The sequence below is a fragment of the Rhinoderma darwinii genome, chromosome 3 (assembly GCF_050947455.1).
Source record: "Rhinoderma darwinii isolate aRhiDar2 chromosome 3, aRhiDar2.hap1, whole genome shotgun sequence".
Lineage (NCBI taxonomy): Eukaryota > Metazoa > Chordata > Amphibia > Anura > Rhinodermatidae > Rhinoderma > Rhinoderma darwinii.
Window position 1 is genome coordinate 331,357,720 of NC_134689.1, and position 21,197 is coordinate 331,378,916.

A 21,197-nucleotide genomic window follows, 5' to 3' on the forward strand; every position below is an offset into this window, starting at 1 on the left:
ATACAAGAGAAATAATGTGTTTGTTCTTTTTTTTTTATAATGTAGCTATTTATTTTTGTATAACTTCATTGGGGTGGCCATATTAGAAATAGACACTTCCTGTATTGTCTGTATACAGACAGTGCAGCAGGCTGTGCGTGCTTTATGGCAGCTGAAATAAATTGGAGTTAATTGACAGAGAAACGTCATAGTTTAATACAGTCTCCAGGAAGTGTTGGGAGTACAGCCTTTTCCCCCAGAGACTAGAGAGTGTTAGGGGAGATTCATAGAGAGCCTTATCTATCTGTATAGTAATGCTGTCCTGCCGTATCTAGGCCTCCAGCAGTACAATGAGATGTCTCTGCTCATTATGTCCCAGCATATACAGCAAAGCTGAGCAGATTTTTTTTTTAAAAACATGTTTATAAGAAAAACCTATTTTAAATAATGTTTCATTTTCTGATGATATCTTCCCTCTAAACTACTTCTGAAGACACATATTGTATAGACTGACCTCATCTTTATTGCAGTAAACATAATCAGATATTAACCAGTTATTTGTGGTTACCCACATGAACACTGCAGACTACACAACATATTGATACAGTTCAAGCTTACTTTGTAAAGCAGGAGCCACAATCTTGGAGAAACGGAAACTGGAACTGACCCTGGAGCACATCCCTGTGGTATAATAGGAACTTCCACATTCATGGGACCAAAGTGGGCTGCAAGCCTACAACATGAAATATACCAAAACTTGACTGAGCACCTAAAAACACAATCGGGCCTCGTTTTTTAAAACTGTTAACAGTTTGTTGACCAGTTAACTGGGTTTGTTGACCATAGCAGCCAATCACAGTGCAGCTGTCATTAAGCAGAGCTCTGATTGGCTGCTATCGGCAACAAGGACAGTTTTTGTGTTAGACCGTTTTGATAAATGAGGCCCTATAATGTGTATAAACTATATAGAGCAATATAATGCAAGGCCGAATCATTAAAGAAAATAGTCTCTGCAGGAGTTACTGAATGCAGGGGCAAGGCAATAGTAGTTGCAAATAAGTCTGGCGTATTGGTGACATGCAAGGATGATTGAGGGTGGAATAGCATCAATGAATCATAAACAAACCCAAATATAGCATGCAGCAGAGAATTATATGAGGTATATGGCTAAAAGCATTAGTACATAGCAGACACAATATATAACATAAAATTACCACAAAGCTATTATCTTTGGGATTTGTGACTAGGCTCATTCCCAAGCGCATGTTGTCCTTTCGTTCCGAGACGTTGGCCAGCGTCACCCTGCCTGAGAGACCTCCAGTTACCAGAGACACAGACTTCTGAGACCTCCACAGAGACCTGAGAAACCTCTGAGTTACCAAAGAGACCTTAGAGACAATCAAACTTCCACATAGACCTCATGCTTAATATATGGTTCCCGAGAGAGACAACATCCTGTGTGCTAGTGGATTGAGTCAATAAGAATGCATTCAATATGCTCCATATGCCCTATAAATGCCAGTGAATGTTTAGTCAGGTGCCAGTGGAAAAGTTTTATTTCAAAGGGATTGGGGAAGCAGGGAAATGTGTCATATCCCCCCCCCCCTCTCAGCTCTGCTTAAAGTTTATGTCCATATTTGCAACCAATTTTTTTTCCATTGCTTCAATGCATTTAAAATAATAGGTGAACAAACTTTCAAAGTCTTTATTAATATTGCCCTACTATTTTGTGTCTACAGCTACTATGCAAACCTATGTGTCTCCATGGTAACACACAATAAACAAATTTGTAATACAAATTAGCACTAAACTCTCCTCTTTTGTTATCCAGTTTGCTGGACTGTTGGCAAATTTCCTAGCAAGAAGTAGGGGACAGATTGAAGGAAGTATGACTGCAGGGAAGTATGACTACCCAGGGTTTGTACTAGTCTGTAGCCATGAAGATACATAGGTCTGCATAGGAGCTCTAGACACAAAACGGTAGGATATTTTTAATCAATAGTATTTACAAAAGTGCGTCATTTTGTATTTTAGATGCATTGGAACAGTTAAAAAAAAGGTTGTGAAAGTGAACATATCCTTTAATGGGTGAGAGGGCCCAAAGGAAAGGATGGGTATATGGGTGATAGGAAACCATTTATTAGGTGCTATCACACCATCAGTATTGTAATTAATATACCTTTTAACATTTTATGTTGTTACAAGAAATTAAATTAGATATCACTGCATATCATATTGTTGTAAGTAACTTGTAAACCTGAGGTAAAAGACAGGTATGGTAATATGTACGGGGGGGGGGGGAATGGAGGTAATGTCACCTACCGATTCCAAGCTTGCTGCAGTCAGTAGAGGTATCATTGCTGACTGAACATTTGTAGATATCTCCTGTTCTCTGAGCTCCATTTTGATCAAAGGGGGCACCAACCACCAACCTGAATGAAGTAACAGAATAAAAAAAAAATTGATGACTTTGGCACTTAAAGGGAATTTGTCTGCTGTTTTGAGACCTCAAAACGGCTGATAGAGCGATATAGGGGAGGAGGAAGGCATTGTAAACATGCCTTAAAATATTTATTGATGATACTATATAATATGACCACACGGCGATACGCGTGGGGCTTACAATCCCCTTTTCCCCTCTCGGTTCAGGACCAGGATATGTTGGTTTGATGCAACATTTTTTTTGCTATATGTTTCATATATAGAACGCTTGTTGAGGGGTTTAGGTGAGTGAGTGGGGGTGTCTATTGTTTGCCACTTATCAGGGTGGCCCCCCTCCCAGAGATTCCTGTTTATCATTCTTATGCTAATTTTTTTATGTTTTTATAATTTATGTGGTGTATTAACTTTAAAGAAATATATTTGTTTGTTACTAATACAGTTATTTCATGGTATTTTCTTTGCCTCATATAGATACCCATTTGGTGTTTTGAGTTTTCATACTGTGGTTTACAGGGTATGTGGCAATATTCAGGCGGTGCCCGCCGGTGGTTTATACATATCTTAAAATAATATTTCATTGCCCCGGCACCACAATCGCAAGTGCCACTAAGGCAGGCATTTGATGTGCAAGTGCTCCTGCACTGCACACTGCCATCCCTGCCCTACAGCTATGAGTGATGGCTCTAGTAGTATTCCGATTGAGTGACGGCTCTAGTAGTATTCCGATTGGCCGCTAGAGCCGTCACTCAGCGTAGAGAGTGGCACTTGCGACTGCCGTGTCGTGGAAATCAGATGTTTTCTCTTTTAATGCAACTATTGTGACCGGGACAAAAGGTATATTTACAATGCTACCCGCTCCCCCATATCACTCTGTCAGCAGGTTCGAGGCCCCAGAACTGCTGACAGGTTCCCTTTAAGGCTAATAATGAAAGGCTCATGTAAGGAACCAGCTCTTGTTTAGTATGTACGCAGAGAACAATGCATTAAGGAAATGCCCTATATAGCTATTTTTTAGTTAAATACTCGTAAAAGTAAGGTTGTAGTTTTGATCAAGAAAGACAGATATGGAGATATTAATATTCATATTTGTGTGGTGTCAAATTTTAGCACTAGTAATAATGTCACATTATAAAAAGTAAATAATACATCATCATGACTCTTAGTAAAGACCTATAAAGTTTCCCTTTCTGTACGTTGGCTCTTTCACCTGTGCTCCAGTGTTCCATATTATTCACTTCACGTTCTATACAGATTTATTTTTATGTTTATTTCACTCGACATTCCTTGGGTGAATATAATACATATAGTTCATATCTCAATCTCTAGATCAGGCAATGCTAAGTCTCGAAAGCCAGAACTAAATGTTTGCATGAATAGTTTATGATACTGAGGTCATCAGTTACTTCAGACTGTCAACTGGATGTAACTGTGTGCAACTATTTATATTGAATTTCTATCTTGATATTCTGTCATCTTAAATGAAAATGTATACAAGCAAGCAATGTGAGCTTAATCATAGAGAATGGAAGATATTTACTCTACTAAGTCTGGAATGAGGTGATTTAATTCATAGAAAAAATAGGAGAGCAGTATTAGTATGCGCGGCTTCTGCCAACAGTGAGGATCAGCAGTGGTTCTCTGTAGGGACTGCATTTGTTGCTGTGATTTGGTCAGAACTAATAGAATCCAAAATACTGACAAGTCACTTCAACACCATCAGGGAGACGTCTGAAAAGTCCCAACTATATGCAGGTTAACAGCAGCTACAAACACATGGCCAACATCATAAAAAACATCTTCTGTGAAAAAAGAGACCATGGTCCACAGAGCCTTGATCTCAACATCATCGATTGTCTCCATAATACGTCAAATGCGCAGAAGAACTGTGGCAAGTGCTCATAGATGCTCAGAAGAACAAACCAGGCAAACACCAGGCAACTCCACAATTGATGTTCCTCAGTCAATGAAAGTCTTCGTTCACATCTGTGTCGGGACTCCATTCATGGTTTCCGTCTGAGCTTTCCATCAGGGGAACCCATGAACAGAATCCAAACTGGTTTCCGTTTGCATCCCCATTGATTTCAATGGTGACGGATCCGGGGCAAATGGTTTTCGTTTGTCACCGTTGTGCAAAGGTTCCGTCGTTTTGACGGAATGAATAGCGCAGTCGACTACAGTATTGATTTTGTCAAAATGACGGAATCCTTGCATAATGGTGACAGACGGAAACCATTTGCACCAGATCCGTCACCATTGAAACCAATGGTGATGCAAACGGAAACCTATGGTTTCCGTTTGTCTCAGTTTGTATTCCGTTCATGGGCTCCCCTGACGGAGAGCTCCAATGGAACCCATGAACGGAGTCCCGACGCAGATGTGAACGAAGCCAAAGATGGATTGAAATGCCCATCCATTTGTAAACAGGTCAGTTTTTGTTTTCTTTTTATACAAAAAGTTGAAAGCTGTAATGAAATATGGAGCTGCTTCTTCCATCTTCTCTTAACAGATTTTTTTTTTTTACATGTGACTAAGCCATTTACTCCTATTGTATATCCAGTAAAGTCCAAGAAGAGAAATGGACAATTAACATTCATTCCTAAAGGGGTATTCCAGCTGCAGTAGATGGATAATAAATGTGTGTATACCACTTTAAGGCTACACAGGTATGGAAATATAGCAAATATATTTGAGAATTTAAAGACATTACCAAGAGGATTGTAAGATTGGTAAGATTCAGGAGGTTTGATAAAAACTACAAGTGACATGTAGAAGCAGCTTGTGGGTTTTACAGAAGTTTGAGGTTAGTAACTCCAGTCAGGCCCAACTCATATAAAGTTTCTAGACATGATTTACAGTATCTTACTAATGTTGACAATGCTTGTTAGTTGGATTATGTCCTTCTAAATTTAAAAGGTGCCGAGCAAAGGAAAATGAAATCACATCCTGAAAATATGATTGTCATATGCGCAACCATAATCCTGATATATTGTACACACATAGCAGACACATAGCAGCGATGAGTTTGTCTGTGTAGTAATGCTGAGTTTGATAAGATGAGATCAAGTTATTCTGGAGAACCAACAAATCCTTCCATCAATGGCACGTTCTGGCCCATTCTGAGGGATTTCGATGACCTCTTCATCCAAGGCTGTGCAGTTAATGCATGTTGGACTTCAAGTTTAGGGCTTGAAGAGGCCCCCGACTTTTGCTTCCCACTGCTACCTTCCAGACATTTTTTTTACATATCACATTGGTGGTTCCCAAGGGAGCAAGAACTTTCAAATTAGACGAATCACTCAAACCTAAATGTTGTACCTAACTCCACAAAATGTAATCTCCCTTATATGGTTCATGCACATGGCATTGCGGCGTGTACGGACCTGGTACAGTGGCACACAGACTTCAGTGTGTCACCACATGATTGCTCCTTGATGCACCCCAATGCTTCTAGGGGAGAATGCCAGTGGAATACAACATGTGTTTGAACATGCCACCATCATTTTTAAAATAATCCTGTATCATGTGCCTCAGAGGCATACGGAGGTATATTATGGCCCCATAGCAGGCTGTGGGTGCCCTATTACATATCCACAATAATCCATAAAACTGGATGTTCATGAGGCTGAAGATGCATCTATGGATTCAAGAACCTCACTCCAGACTTTGCAATGTACATTTATAATTGTCCCACTGTATTTTATTCTTTCTGAAGTCCTTCAGACTCCCGATGGTTATTTTATGCCAGGTACAGTGAGAATGTATTTGAGCCACTGTTAGGTAAGGCTTACTCCTGTGTTGATGGTGTTTAATGATGATGATAATGGTGCCACCAGGCACTTTAGTACCGAAGCTTCCTCCTTGCACTAAAGTTAAGAAACAACAATGCATCATTTTCCTTAATGTGGTGTGTGTAGAAGAGTTAATAAGTTGTAGCTGGATATTGGGTCTCACTTCCAGAGCAGGTGCGGACACAGACAACTGAAGGCCCCTGTGCAAATACAGCATACCTACATCATCTTGTATTTATAATAAAGACTGTAAAAAAAAAACAATATCTCTGGAAAATGGGCAGGTAGTCTAAATTTCCTCTGCAATTATGGATAAGATCCCTAGTGTTCTAGCAGAGTGACGGGGTTAATGATAACATTCCTGGTGGGCTAGAGCTTAATGGTAACATCCATTGTAGTCTAGGGATTTAAATGGGTTAATGAGAAGATCCCTGGTGGGCTAGGGTACTCTAGCTCTGGTGGCCCGCAGCATCATTTACCTCTATGTCCTCTTCCTCCTCCTCCCCGGGGACGCCGGCATGTACTGCTTCCGCCTGCTGCTCGCTCCAGTAGGGTGCGCTCGCGTGTCCTGGTCTCTTCTTAAAGGGTCAGCGCACAACAATTACATTCCCTATCCTATCCCCGTGCACCCTGCCCTACTAAAAATCCGTCCTGCCCTCCTTCCTGTGCCTGAGCATTGTTGTTGTCTTCCCATGTTAGTTTAAGTAAATGATCCCTTAGTTGTATCCTGTTCCGTGTGCCCATATCCTGTAACAGTGTTTGTTCCTAAGCTGAAGTCTAGTGTTGGAGTCGTGTTTGTTCCATCTGCCACATCCAGTGTCATCTGCCACGTCCAGTGTCATCTGCCATGCTAAGTGTCATCTGCTGAGCCACTCATAGCAAAGACCAGACCGGAGGAGCAGAAGGATCTCCTCAATTAGTAGTAGGAACATGGTTAGGTGAGTATTTTTTTATTATTATTTATTAGGCAGTATGGTGGCATTATACTGGATATGGGGGAAACAAATGGGGAATTATATTGTATGTGGGCAGCTATTGGGCATTATACAGTATGGGACAGCTATGGAGGCATTATATGGTATAAGGAATATCTATAGGGGCATTATACTATTTGGGGCAGCGATGGGGCATTATACTGTATGGGGCAGCTATGGGTGCATTATACTGTATGGGGCAGCTACGGGGGCATTATGCTGTATGGGGCAGATATCGGGGCATTATACTGTATGTGGCAGCTATGGGGCATTATAATGGGTGGGGGCAGCTATGTGGCATTATACTGTATGGTAGCAGCTAGGATAGTTCTTGATGGGGACCACATGATGCGCCGGCATGGATGGTTATAGCAGTAAACAATGGAAGACAAAACTTTTCTATTGAAAAGTGAGAGCAAGAGAGAAAATCATACAACTTGAATTGTGCGCAGGTTGTCTCATGTGACTCAGCTTGTGCAGTATAAGTATCTGTCTAGGCCTATACTATATATTTTTCTGCTGAAAATTTTATATATATATTTTTATATTCTATCGTGAATCTGACCTGTAACCATGTAAGCGTTATTTAGAAGAGGCCTGCCATCTTTGTTAAAGATAATTGAAACACCATTGTAGAATGCAGGTGCAAAAATATATATTAAATAGAGTTAGACAATAGAATGGAACATACTATACAATTTCCTAATGGGTTGGGGTAAGAAATGCAGTCACATAAACCTCCATAAAGCAAGCTGCCAGTCTCATAATATTAACTTGGCTCCGACCAATGGAAATTTCTGTTCTCTCTACCTCTCTCTGCAATATGAATTAACATGACACCTGTGAGCACTGGTTCTTAATATTACAGACTGTATGACTTATCCAGACGAAACAAACACAAAATAACACACTGGCACGCCATTATCTGCTTCTTTTTCTCTTTATTAATTTTAATATGTTATGTAATACTTTTCATGACCCTTCATTGCTGGAAGCAATATAAGTTGTGCCTCATTTTACAATGGTATATTTTTGGATATTGATAGTCAATGTGCTTGTTAGGCTATGTTCACATCATGTTTTTGATATATGTTTTGAGTGTACGTTGGGAAAAGCGTCACCTATAGGCAATACAAGTCAATAGGCGATGTAGCCTACTGTGCGCCAATACATTGGGATACTCCAAGATCCTCCTTACATAGATATACCTCCGATGCAGGCTATAAACATGATGTGAACATAGTCTCAGATGTATACGTTGGGAGAATTTCCTGGTGTATACACCAAACAACTGTTTTTGTGAACCAAGCCTGAGAAATTTACCCCCTTGTTTTTTTGGGAGTCTATGTGATGGAAAAGAGCTATGTTTCCCAATGAAGAACACTACTAGCCCAAAATTCTGCTTACAGACAAAAATAGATTCCATTTATTTGCACAGCGATATATATGCTTTAGGTTTAATGTAATTGTAATTCACTAGTAGCTCTGGGAAAATAGTTGGTCACTAAGGGCACAACTTACATGTGTCTGTCCACTCCACTTAAAGAGGCTCTGTCACCAGATTTTGCAACCCCTATCTGCTATTGCAGCAGATCGGCGCTGCAATGGAGATAAGAGTAACGTTTTGTTTTTTTTTTAAACGAGCATTTTTGGCCAAGTTATGACCATTTTTATATTTATGCAAATTAGGCTTTCTAAAGTACAACTGGGCGTGTTTAACGTTATGTCCAAGTGGGCGTGTATTATGTGCGTACATCGGGGCGTTTTTACTACTTTTACTAGCTGGGCGTTCTGACGAGAAGTATCCACTTCTCTTCAGAACGCCCAGCTTCTGGCAGTGCAGACACACAGCGTGTTCTCGAGAGATCACACTGTGACTTCACTCGCTTCCTGCCCCAGGTCCTGCATCGTGTCGGACCAGCGAGGACACATCGGCACCAGAGGCTACAGTTGATTCTGCAGCAGCATCAGCGTTTGCAGGTAAATCAGCGTTTGCAGGGGGGGGGGGGGGTCTGATGTTTATTCTGCCTGTGACTGTGCCTGATCAGTTCTGTATTTAAGGGCGGGTTGGGCCAGGAGCAGGAGGGCATGACCCCCCCAGGCCGGTCGCCCCAGTAGATGTGTGGAGCCGCTCGGCGCATTGGTCATGTCCCATGCCAGCACGCAAGGTCATGGCGCTATCCTTCAGACATTGTGTGCGGCAGTTTCGATGCACACGAGGTTCTGAAACTGGCCAGTTTGTCAGGACATTCTGTGTGGAGCTCATCTCTGCCGTCCTTTCCCTCGCTTACTCACGTTGATCTGTGTCCTCCACCTACTCCTCCTGGCTGCTCTAAGAATCATCCGGCTCCCGCTCCCCTATTGATGGTGGTGAGTCCTCTAGTCTTCACTGAGTTGCCAGCTAATAGCGGCCAACAACTTACTATGCTTCCTGTAATACTAATGTGCTCTGTGCAGTAATTTTAAAGTTTGTTAAATTAGTGCTGAACCACCAGTTATACAAAGTGTAAGGATGTAGTCAAACGTAGCGGCACCTTGCGAACTCACGGGAAAATGCTGCCTTTTTTTACAATATCGTGGCAAAACCATGGCATTTTGACACAATTTGGTGGTAGTTGTGGAAAAAATCTGCAAAATGACTGCAATGTCTGAATATACCCAGTTCATTTATTTTTTGTTGACTAATTGGCTAAAATATAGAGGCAACTTTGAGGCGCTGGGTGCCCTCCTTGCATGGAATATGTTTTTTTCAGCGCTAAGTCTATATTTAGAAGATCGTTAGAAGACACAGATCTGATGCACACACTGTAACTGTAACGAGCCGAGCACCGGTGCGTCCATCACATGACCCGGGACAGAATTTATCTACTGGAAGTAAACAATGAATGTTCCTACTAAATAACAACAAGCAGTAATCTTAAAAAATTTGATGAATACAGAAAATATATTGGAAAATTGTATAACTTTTAATTATACAAAAAAAATAACATTCATTTGCTGAAAGTGGACAACCCCTTTAATTTCCTCTGTGGTGGCACTGTAGCAGAATTATCTAGCATTTTTGTAATATATCTTGATTACCATTTTGCAGCTTTCCCTCTTTACTCTCCTGTGCTGTTTGGAAACTGTCAGCAAGCAGTCCAGTTGCTTTTGAGAGATACTATGGTTATTATTGATGGATACTATGGTTATTATTATCATTATTGATTATTTTGCGTGCATGAAGATGAAATGCTCTGAATTGGCTATGAGTCTAACTGGCTTGTTAGCACATGAACACCATATGAAGCGCCGTTTATTAACACATGAATACCAGATGAGGTCTAGCTCATATATTCATGAATACCACATGAATCCCGGACTCATCGCCAATGAATAACGACACAACTTTGCTTATAAACACATCAGTACATGGCTAGCGTAGTTAACATATGCATACCTTATACCTGCCCTCGGTATCCGGCTTATACCGTAGCAGTAAAACCCCGTAAATTATAAGATCAATAAGCAGCAGCAAACCTGCTTAATTTTTGTGCCCTGGTAAAGACATCAAGGCAGATTTACTTTTCAAACTGATATAGAATTCTGGAGTAAATGCCATGCTCCACATTTCTTAACAGTTTTAGAGACTTGTCTATGATGCATAGCTGAGGCCCCATGCACACGACAGCAAAAAACCTCCGTTTTTGCGGACCGCAATTGCGGTCCACAAAAACGGAGCCATTCACTTTCATTGAACACTGACACCTTTCCGTAGCACTACGGAAGGGTGTCAGTGCCGTGGAAATGTTCCGGGAATTATGGAACATGTCCATTCCTTCGCATTTTGCGGGCCGTGCTCCCATACTTTGTATGGGAGCACGGCCCGGAAATGCGGCTGTCAGTCAGCGGCCGGCCGTGCCCGCAATCGCGGGCCGTGATTGCAGGCACGGTCGTGTGCATGGCTCCATGCACACGACTGTGCCCGTAATTACAACCCGCCATTACTGGCACAGACGGCTGCGGGCAGCCGGCCCTTTTTATGGGCCGTGCTCCCATTATAAAGTATAGCAGCACGGTCTGTCAAATAAAAAAATAGGACATGTCCTATTTTTTCGGCCGGTTTCTACGGCACGGACACCCTCCCGTAGACAAACGGGAAGGTGTTCGTTGGCCATAGAAATGAACGGGCCCGTAATTTTACGGTCGTGTGCATGGGGCCTTACAGGGAAAGGTGGTATGCCGTAAAATGCCCCACATTGCACCAAAAGTTGGTCTAAAGTAAGCCAACTAAAGCAGGTATATTATAAAGATGATACATTTATATTTGATGAGTATATCACCAAATTCATCAAAGGTGCAGGTGAACCCTTAAGGTTCGGAAGAATGTTTCCAATTGCATCAAAGAGTAAAACAAATAATTAACCTTTTATGTAGTTTACGTTCAGTTAAAGCTTCTAATATAGTTTGGTTACACCAGGATAATATTACACATTGCCGCATGCCTGTTCCAGGAAGGTCTGGTGATTCCATAACTTCATGAATCCGGTGCTCAGGATTTCGCTGCACGTTCACAGTTGCAGTTGGTAGTGGATAAGATGTAATTTTATTTGATAGGTTTTGGTTCATTTTTAGTGGGTTTGGGAGTCTATCCATGAGACTGGAAGCAGCAGCCAAAGACTACTCACAAAACCAGATGTGAGGGGAGTGTGTGTATTGGCTCTTTGGGCAACAATGAGCATAGCAGGAAACGTAACCCTATGAACAATGGAAATATACACTACAAAACCCCCAAAGATGCACTCCTATCTACTGGTCCCTATAATGAGTAGCAGTTATGTATCCTTGATGTCTCCCCACACACAGTCAGAACCTCATGCTGTGCACATGTGGCCACGCTGGTGATGGGGACATTCCAAAGCGACAGACATAAAGGAGGAACCTTCAAACATCTGGTCTAAGGGAGCAGAGCCAGGAAAAAATAAGCAGCAGCAAAATTGTAACCCAGCAACGGGGCGGACTCATAAAACTATGAAGTGAGAGCTGCTCAGAGCAGCTGACAGTATCCCCGGATCTGTAGAGATGACACCCCATAAAAACATTTACTTCATTCGCAACCAAGCCAATGAGATTATGCCACAACTTGTACGTACCTTCATAAAGATAATGAAAAATAAATATCAGGATTTATTGTGAATGTTTCTCAATTCATTGAGAGTAAATGTGATCTTAGTGCTTAATGTAGACCATCAAGACTATTGTCAAAAGATATTGGAGAATGCAGGAGCCATATTTTATCTGAGATTGAGACATAATACTCGGTATGCTACAAAACATTGGACGGAGAGAATACTCAGTAATTAGAAATGTATTATTAAGATTGTCTAATAAAGTTCCATATTTCTGCTGGTATAAGGTAAAAAATCATCATAAATGGATCAGCATGTGTTCCTATATTGTTTTTAGACACTTTAACGTAAGGTGGACCTCTACATAAGACCTTTGTACTGTAATGTTTTAAAGGGTTATTTCACAGTAAAGGACACAATTGACTATTGCTTTGATATTTCATATTTTGTTAAAGGGGTTTTCCAGCTTCTGACAACTGATGGCCTATCCGGTGGATAGGTCATCAGTACATGATCTGTGGGGGTCCAACACCCGGACCCCGCACAGATCAGCTGGTCTGGACGTACATCCCGGAAGCAGTTAGCAGCACGGCCGCTATGCTATGTACGGAGCCAACTGCCTCCGGGCTCCGTACATAGCATTATGTGCCACAACATCCCGTGCCTGCAGGCGACCGGAGTGGCATCTATGACATACTGATGACCTATCCGGTGGATAGGTCATCAGTTGTCAGAAGGTGGACAACCCCATTAACTATATTGCAATTTTTATTATAATCAGACGTTGGTGAAATCCATCATGCTCATAACACCATTCTATTATTTCAGTTTTAAAGAGTGATGAGTTGATGATGTCACTTAAAGGGGTTGTCTAGGATTAGAAAAACATGGTTGCTTTCTTCCAAAAACCGTGCTACACCTGTCCACAGGTTGTGTATGGTTTGGCAGCTCAGCCCTATTCACTTCAATAGATCCAAGCTGCAATATCAGACACAACCCATGGACAGGTGTGGTGCTGTTTCTGGAAGAAAGCAGCCATACTTTTCTAATTCTGGACAACACCTTTAAATTAAAAAAATGTCTTCCATAGGAAAAATGAAGGAGTCAGTCAATGAATAATTCAGAAACCCACTCTTTAGATTGCTCAGGATAGGTTGCTTTCCTTGTATAATCAGGGCCGTTTAACACATTAGTGGGCCCAGTGCAAAGGTTTAATGAGTGCCCTCCCCAGTGCTATAAAGTAACTACCCATATCAAATAAACATTTAACGTCAGTTTTTCTCATGGGTTTTTAGGGCCTTATTGGCCCTTACACTAATTCAAATAATAGATATATAGATGGGTGTAATATCCCTGTGGATCTGGGTAGTACATGTTTGGTCACTATTGACTTGTCATATTGACGGGTCTTTATTATATTATTATTTTTAAGAATTTATGTTTATTTCCCTAAAAAACGAAAATATAATATTTTTTCTATGTACAAAAAATATTTTCTAATTTATATTGGGTTATACACATTTCCTCTAGGCATAGGTATTTACACAATTTTAAATTATGTAGTGCGTGAGTGTATGCATGCCATTTGTGTATGTATGGATATGCATGGATGATCATGTATATATGAGTTGGCCTATGTACGTGGATATGCCTTTATAATTATGCTGATATATAATCTTCACTTTTTATTTGTGCGCATGTGTTCACTTTTCACTTTTATTTTTCACATTTATTTTATTATTTTTTTCACTTATGTTCATCACATAATACACTTTGCAACAATATACTGTTTTTCTATGACCTAACATACAAATTTTAATCATATGTATTGATGACAATAACCACTCATAGGTATCTTTATATGTTATGTTGTTCTACCTATGTAGTCCATTAAACAATGGGCCTTTCAGATTAGGGCTATTTCTTACCCCTCTCTCCCTGAACTAAAATGGTGGCTGCGGAGTGCCTGTGTATGGCGCATGCGCTGGCCCGGCTTCTCCCCTTCCGGCTGTGTGTGTGATGCGGACGCGCATGGACATGTGCGGTTTGCATCTTCCGGACGCCGTGATGGGAGGGTCGGGGCAGTTATGTCCGCCATGGACAGGCGCCATATAGAGAGCGGTCTCATGACTTTATTTGACTCAGGTGGGTAAACAATTTCCATACACATAAGCTTTACGTTAGAGGTGATTGTTATGCATGTATTACATGTGTGTTCTAATTAGAATAGCTCTTCCTTATATAAAAAAAATCTTCCTATAAAAGTTACACCCATCCCACCACACAGTACCCCTTGAAAAAGCTGATGGCGAAACGCGCATCTGGGCTCTTTGGTGGTTGTCTGTTATTATTAGGGGCACATTATGCAGCACAGTGGTTGGTATTGACCCCTAGTACTATCTCTTATGCAACATCTTTCTATTTCTGAGACGACACTGATATACAGTAATTTACTGTGTGTACAATATACTTTTTTGTCTTTGATGTAGTAACTACAGTTATTATATGTGACATTCAGTGTTCTCTGATTAATGTTGATTGTGACATACTGCTCTGTATATTGTGGTCCCCTGACCACCACCATATTGTTTTAAATTTGTCTGTCATTTTAGGTCTTGATGGCCCTTGTCTTTTACTTTTGGTTTATTATAATAAAAATCTTTTGACTGAGATGTTCCCCAGAGTGAATCCAACAGTGAATAAGTTGGTAGGGTTATAACTGTAAGTGGCCCTATGTATAGTAATATTATTTTATGACATTCAGTCATTCTTTTGCACTTTACTACATGACATGATAAGGAGATATGATATAAATGGGAAGAAGGAAGGAGGCTGGCACTGCCAAAACCGCTCAATCGGAATGGGAGTATAGAAGTATGGCTTTCTTTCTATTTGGATAATTGCAGGTAAATTGCCACGGAGTTGCTCATCGAAAGTGTAGCACAATCGGCTGAATATATTGTAGAGGAATAATCGAGGCACTCACCGAAGCTGGCAAAACAATTTCTTTATTACAAAAAGATCTCGGTCAGGATGTGGAATTGCCTACGGCCGTTTCACGTGCGTACACGCTTTCTCAAGGGCCTTGAGAAAGCGTGTACGCACGTGAAACGGCCGTAGGCAATTCCACATCCTGACCGAGATCTTTTTGTAATAAAGAAATTGTTTTGCCAGCTTCGGTGAGTGCCTCGATTATTCCTCTACAATATAAGGAGATATGAATTGGCTCGCATCGGACAATACCTTTCTGTAAAGAGTTGTCCCCAAAAATAACCTGATTACAGGGTGTCCTGCCACAGAGATCAGCTGTAGTCTGTGGATGGACCTGGCAGCAGGTGTCCAATTATCCTACAGCGTTTCCACAGGAAATATTAAGCATTACATGGTTCCCATTAAAATCAATAGACTGTCCATGTAATGTAAGGGAGATACTCTCCACTCTGGCTAATAGATAAGGGTCCTAAAAGGGGGCAGAAATAGCATTGAAGAAGCTGTCAATCCGTAAGCAAATAAAGACAGTTAGTATTTTATAGTACCCCTTAATTCTACTCAATGCTTCTTATGCATTTAATACATTGATACATAGTTATCAGTAATGAGTTTATCCCTTGAATTAACCCATTAATATACTGCATTCACCATCCTGTAATACTCAGTACCCCACAATAGTGCAGAGCACCCGTCACCCTACACTACACAGGGCACCTACAAAGTATACCAAAGTAGTTAGTATACATACTTACTAATACGCTATAAGCAAACTTCTCTGGAACGCTAGATTTTAAATGTGACCAAATTCTTGAATCTATTCCAAGAGTACTGCGTGTGAATTTCCGGGTCCTAATCCTCACACAAGCACCATGTGAAGAGGGAATAAACCATGATTTGTGATGTCATATCAATGATAGGGTGAAAAGCTGGCGGACATTTCGTATAGCGCCAGCATCAAGACAAAGTCCAGGCCATCACCAGAAGGAAGAATAACATCCGCTCTGCCTCCATCTCCCCATTTATCTTTCCTGATTGGGTGTCTGGCCCCTTTTCTGGATCTCATTGCATTGACTCAGAACCGCTCGAATGATGCTATTCAATCTCTTCTCTCCCACACAATCTGTCCAAGCTGTTGTTTACAAAGAATTATTCTTACATCACCTCTCTGTCCTGAAGGCAGAGCAGAGCTGGCACATTTCACACACTTTACGCCTTCTGATCTAGGAAACTTACACATCAAATAAACTCATTCCATATTCCTGCCATTTAATAAGTAACTTCCCTTGAGTCAATTTAAGCTTACCCTAAATCCTGGGCTCATGAATACTTGTTACATAACAGGCATGGTATCTGTACTGATCACACTTGACCAACAGATTCTGTCACTGGCCCAGGGGGCTGTAACTAATTCCTGCACGTACTAAGCCTTACCAGATGATTAGATTACATAATTCTGTCCTTCAGATTAATTGTACATCATGCATATGTACATAAAGACTAGAGAGATTAAACACTAACAGAAAATCATGTCATTTATGGCTTCGCATATGAATAACCAACACAGAATGGCCAGACTAGAGTTCCATGATCTGGAGAATCATATTGTGTATTGCTCATAGGATCCATGGATAGTTTAATTTTGTAAGGCTCTGGGTCGTGGAGATCAATTTTTACAATATTCTGCAATAGTTTGCAATAGATGCTTATCTATAGGTTTAATCATATGAAATTTGTTTCTGAAGTATACTACTTTCTAACTCCCCTAACAATCTTGCACCCCCACTAAGTCACTGTGGTCCCTGGTAAACTTTTTTTCTTCCACTCGCAATGAAATTGTAAAGGATCTGCCAGGCACAACTTCTGTGTATACTCCCATAGGTAATCAGTCTGCACCTGAGTCTATGTCTCTGAGACTGATCCCATCTTCCACCACTCAGGATGGCAGGCTTATGAGTGGGAGAGCCTATCGCAGCCTGGCCAGACGGAGCTAGCTCCCGCCCTCTGTCTATTTATACCTGCCTTTCCTGTTCCTCCTTTGCTTGTGATTCTTCTCGTGTGGTTTCCTGGCCCAGCTACAGCTTCTATTTGATCCTGCTCCATACTGACCCTGGCTTACTGACTACTCTCCTGCTCTGCGTTTGGTACCTCGTGCACTCCTGGTTTGACTCGGCTCGTTCACCACTCTTGTTGCTCACGGTGTTGCCGTGGGCAACTGCCCCTTTCCCTTTGCTTTGTGTTCCCTTGTCTGTTTGTCTCGTGCACTTACTGAGCGTAGGGACCGCCGCCCAGTTGTACCCCGTCGCCTAGGGCGGGTCGTTGCAAGTAGGCAAGGACAGAGTGGCGGGTAGATTAGGACTCACTTGTCTGTTTCCCTACCCCCGTCATTACAGTAATGGCTTTGAAGTCATTATTTCACTAGTCACAAGCAACCACTTGGATTTCTTCATGTCAGTTCATCAGGCAGTCACAGAAACAGGTAAAACAACACTTTAGTGCAAGGACCTTGAAAACGGCAGCATAGATCTCAGTATCCTTAATCACTGTGACTTTAGTCTTCACGTTGTTGGAGGAGTCACAGAAGATTGTTCCTAAATACTTAGGTTTCAATGAATTAATAGATCCAGAAAAGTAAGACATAACCACTAAGGCGGCACAGTGGCACATTTGCAATGGCGGATTATAATATGGGCGGTTCGGGCGGCTGCCCGGGGCCCGAGGCTCCCAGGGGGCCCATCGCCTCCCAAACCGCACACAATCTTAAAAAACTATGCCGCGCTGCCCGCTTCCAACTGAATCTGCGTCCGCAGGACGCAGATTCAGTTGGTTTGAATGCTGGAGCCTCGCTCCAGCATTCACTCTGCCGTGAGCGGCTCGGTGCAGGCAGGCGCGATGTAGTGACGTCATCGCGCCTGTCTGCACGGAGTCACTCACGGGACAGTGCAGAGGAGGAGAAGCATCCCCCACCGTCGTGGGAACCGGGATAGGTAAGTAATTATGTTTTTTTTAATTTATTAGGTACGTACATATGGAGGCATTATACTGTCACAGCTATGGGGCATTATACTGTGTCACAGCTATGGGGGCATTATACTGTGTCACAGCTATGGGGGCATTATACTGTGTCACAGCTATGGGGGCATTATAATGTGTCACAGCTATGGGGGCATTATACTGTGTCACAGCTATGGGGGCATTATACTGTGTCACAGCTATGGGGGCATTATACTGTGTCACAGCTATGGGGGCATTATACTGTGTCGCAGCTATGGGGGCATTATACTGTGTAGCAGCTATGGAGGCATTATACTATGTCACAGCTATGGGGGCATTATACTGTGTTGCAGCTATGGGGGCATTATACTGTGTTGCAGCTATGGAGGCATTATACTGTGTCGCAGCTATGGAGGCATTATACTGTGTTGCAGCTATGGAGGCATTATACTGTGTAGCAGCTATGGGGACATTATACTGTGTTGCAGCTATGGAGGCATTATACTGTGTTGCAGCTATGGAGGCATTATACTGTGTCGCAGCTATGGAGGCATTATACTGTGTAGGGTCAGCTAAGGGTAAAATTATACTGTGTAGAGGCAGCTATGAAGGGCATTATACTGTGGGGGCAGCTATGGGGGACATTATACTGAGCAATTACAAGAGCTGCAGGTCCAAGGGGGAGACGCTGTGTAGCACAATATACAAGGGGTGATTGATGTATAGCACTATATAGAAGGGAGCGCTGTGTATCACTATATCTAAGGGGCATTGCTGTGTAGCACTATATACAAGAGGGGGAGGGCTATGTGACGCTATTTACAGAGGGGGAGGACTGTGTAGCGCTATTTACAGGGGGCTGTGTGTGGTGCTATCTACAGTGTTTGACACAATTATATTCAGGGGCGCAGTCTATGGTGCTATAATATTTAGGGGCACAGTGTTTGTACTATTTTATTCAGGGGCGCAGTGTTTGGTGCTATTATATTTAGGGGCACAGTGTGTGGCACCATGATAATATTATCTTTGTTTATAGGTGTGGAAATGTTGGAAAAGTGAGGAGCCAAAGACATCTGAGTGGCAAATTCTGCAGAAATGGGTCATGGTCGGGAAAAGTCGTCATGAAGTCTGGACTGGATGGAGAAGAAAAGAGGAAAAAAACTATGTCGTCACCTGTGAGTCACTAGATTTATAGACAATCTGTCATCTCTACTGACATGTTTATTATAGGAAATCCTTGTATTTCACAAAGTCTTTGTGCAGTCCAGGACTGATAGACAAATAAGTGTTACTATTCCCCTTGTCAGGAAAATGTGTCCCTACACGGTGCGATACTGTCAGCGATGGTTGGAGACTGTCAGTATGTGGGGACACAGCCTTTTGACAAGGGGAGTAGTAACACCCATTTGTTAATGTCTGGACAAAAAGGAAGTGTTAACAATAGTTACAGGGCGGCGGTGGAGAAGGGGGGCCCAACTATGGGTAACAGCCCAGGGCCTATGGTCTACTTAATCCGCCACTGCACATTTGTATGGTACAGAGGCTCAGTCCTATTCAAGGTGAGGTTTTTCTTTACTAATATATTTCTTTGTTTCACAAAACACCCCAACACTATATAAACATGATTTGCTGCTATTATTGGGTATGGGAACTGCCGCCAAGATGGCACTGTAAAAAAAGCTGTGTGTATCTGAGCCCTTGCTCTGATGCTACGAGTTCCATAAATAAATAGAAACTGTTGGGAGTTCTTTGAATTCTGGCTTTTTATTGGGCGAATTCTAGTTTGCTTGTTTTTTAATTCGTTTTTAAGTTATATTTATATGATAAAGAAATTTTATTAATTTTTAACAAGATTCTAACTTCCATCTATATTCTGCACTCCTTATAATTCTAAAAAATGAATACTGAAGTAGATTTCATAGATATGATTTGTAAAATATATATATGTAGTAGATAATAGAAAAAACTAAAAATATTAAAATGTGAGCGAGAAGTATATATCTCGCCATTGTCATTCAGGAGTCTGGGATATCTGGGTGACATTTCTGTGGGAGCTGCAATGGTGGTGATATTATTATTCTCACTCAGCTTTCTCAAACACAAATATAATTAAAAAAAATTATTGAAGAGAATTTTTATATTTTAGGGAGGTAAGTTTTTTCCCAATTTGATCGCAGGCAGCTGAAGATAGAGAACACATGGTGCAATCTTGGATTTTGGTCATATAAAAATTTACTTTTAATATTTCTTTGAAAGTTTTTTTCTATAGATAAGGGATATTTGAACATTTTAAGATCTTGAGATTTTTAATGAGTTAATAAATTGGGATGTGATAAATACGGGTATATTCACAAAGTGCAGTTTTGGTGAAGTTTTTAAATGCAGTTTTTAAAGCCACAACCAGGAATGGATTAACAAAAGGGAGAAAAAGTAGAATCTTTCCTATATACAATGAAACCTTTTTGAGCCAACCATCCAAAATTGCACAAAAAAATTGTATTGAGATGGTCCGCTCAAAGAAAAAAGTACACAGAATGCAGGTTAAAGTGGGTAATGCAGTCAGCAATCATGCACAGCACACAAATAAACAGTCCTCTCATTCTCAGCACCCAACATGGCTTCCCTCTCATTCCTAGTCCACAACATGGCTCCCCACTCATTCCTTGCCCCCAGCATCGCTTCCCTCTCCTAGTTCCACAGCATGGCTCCCCACTCATTCCTAGCCCCCAGAATAGCTTCCCTCTCCTTGTTCCCCACCATGGCTCCCCTCTCACTCCTACTCCCCAGCATGGCTCCCCTCTTGGTTCCCAGGATTGGTATCTTAGACCACACACTGGCTCCACTCTCCATATCCCACCTCACTGCTAACCTTGATACCCCAGTGGCAGTCTGCAGGCTCCCTTGCTCAGCAATCCCGTGTGCTG

The 21,197-nt window shown here is 41.5% G+C and overlaps 1 protein-coding gene across 1 annotated transcript in view; it reads right to left on the minus strand.

The window, feature by feature from the left end:
* ITGA11 (integrin subunit alpha 11) overlaps nucleotides 1–21,197 on the minus strand; it is an 82,658-nt gene that overhangs the window by 40,096 nt on the left and 21,365 nt on the right. The window contains exons 3-5 of the mRNA XM_075859480.1: nucleotides 2,302–2,411; nucleotides 1,194–1,285; nucleotides 598–712 (exon numbers count right to left, since the gene is read on the minus strand). Of these exons, the coding sequence (XP_075715595.1) occupies nucleotides 598–712; nucleotides 1,194–1,285; nucleotides 2,302–2,411 (317 nt within the window). The remainder of the gene's footprint in view (nucleotides 1–597; nucleotides 713–1,193; nucleotides 1,286–2,301; nucleotides 2,412–21,197) is intronic.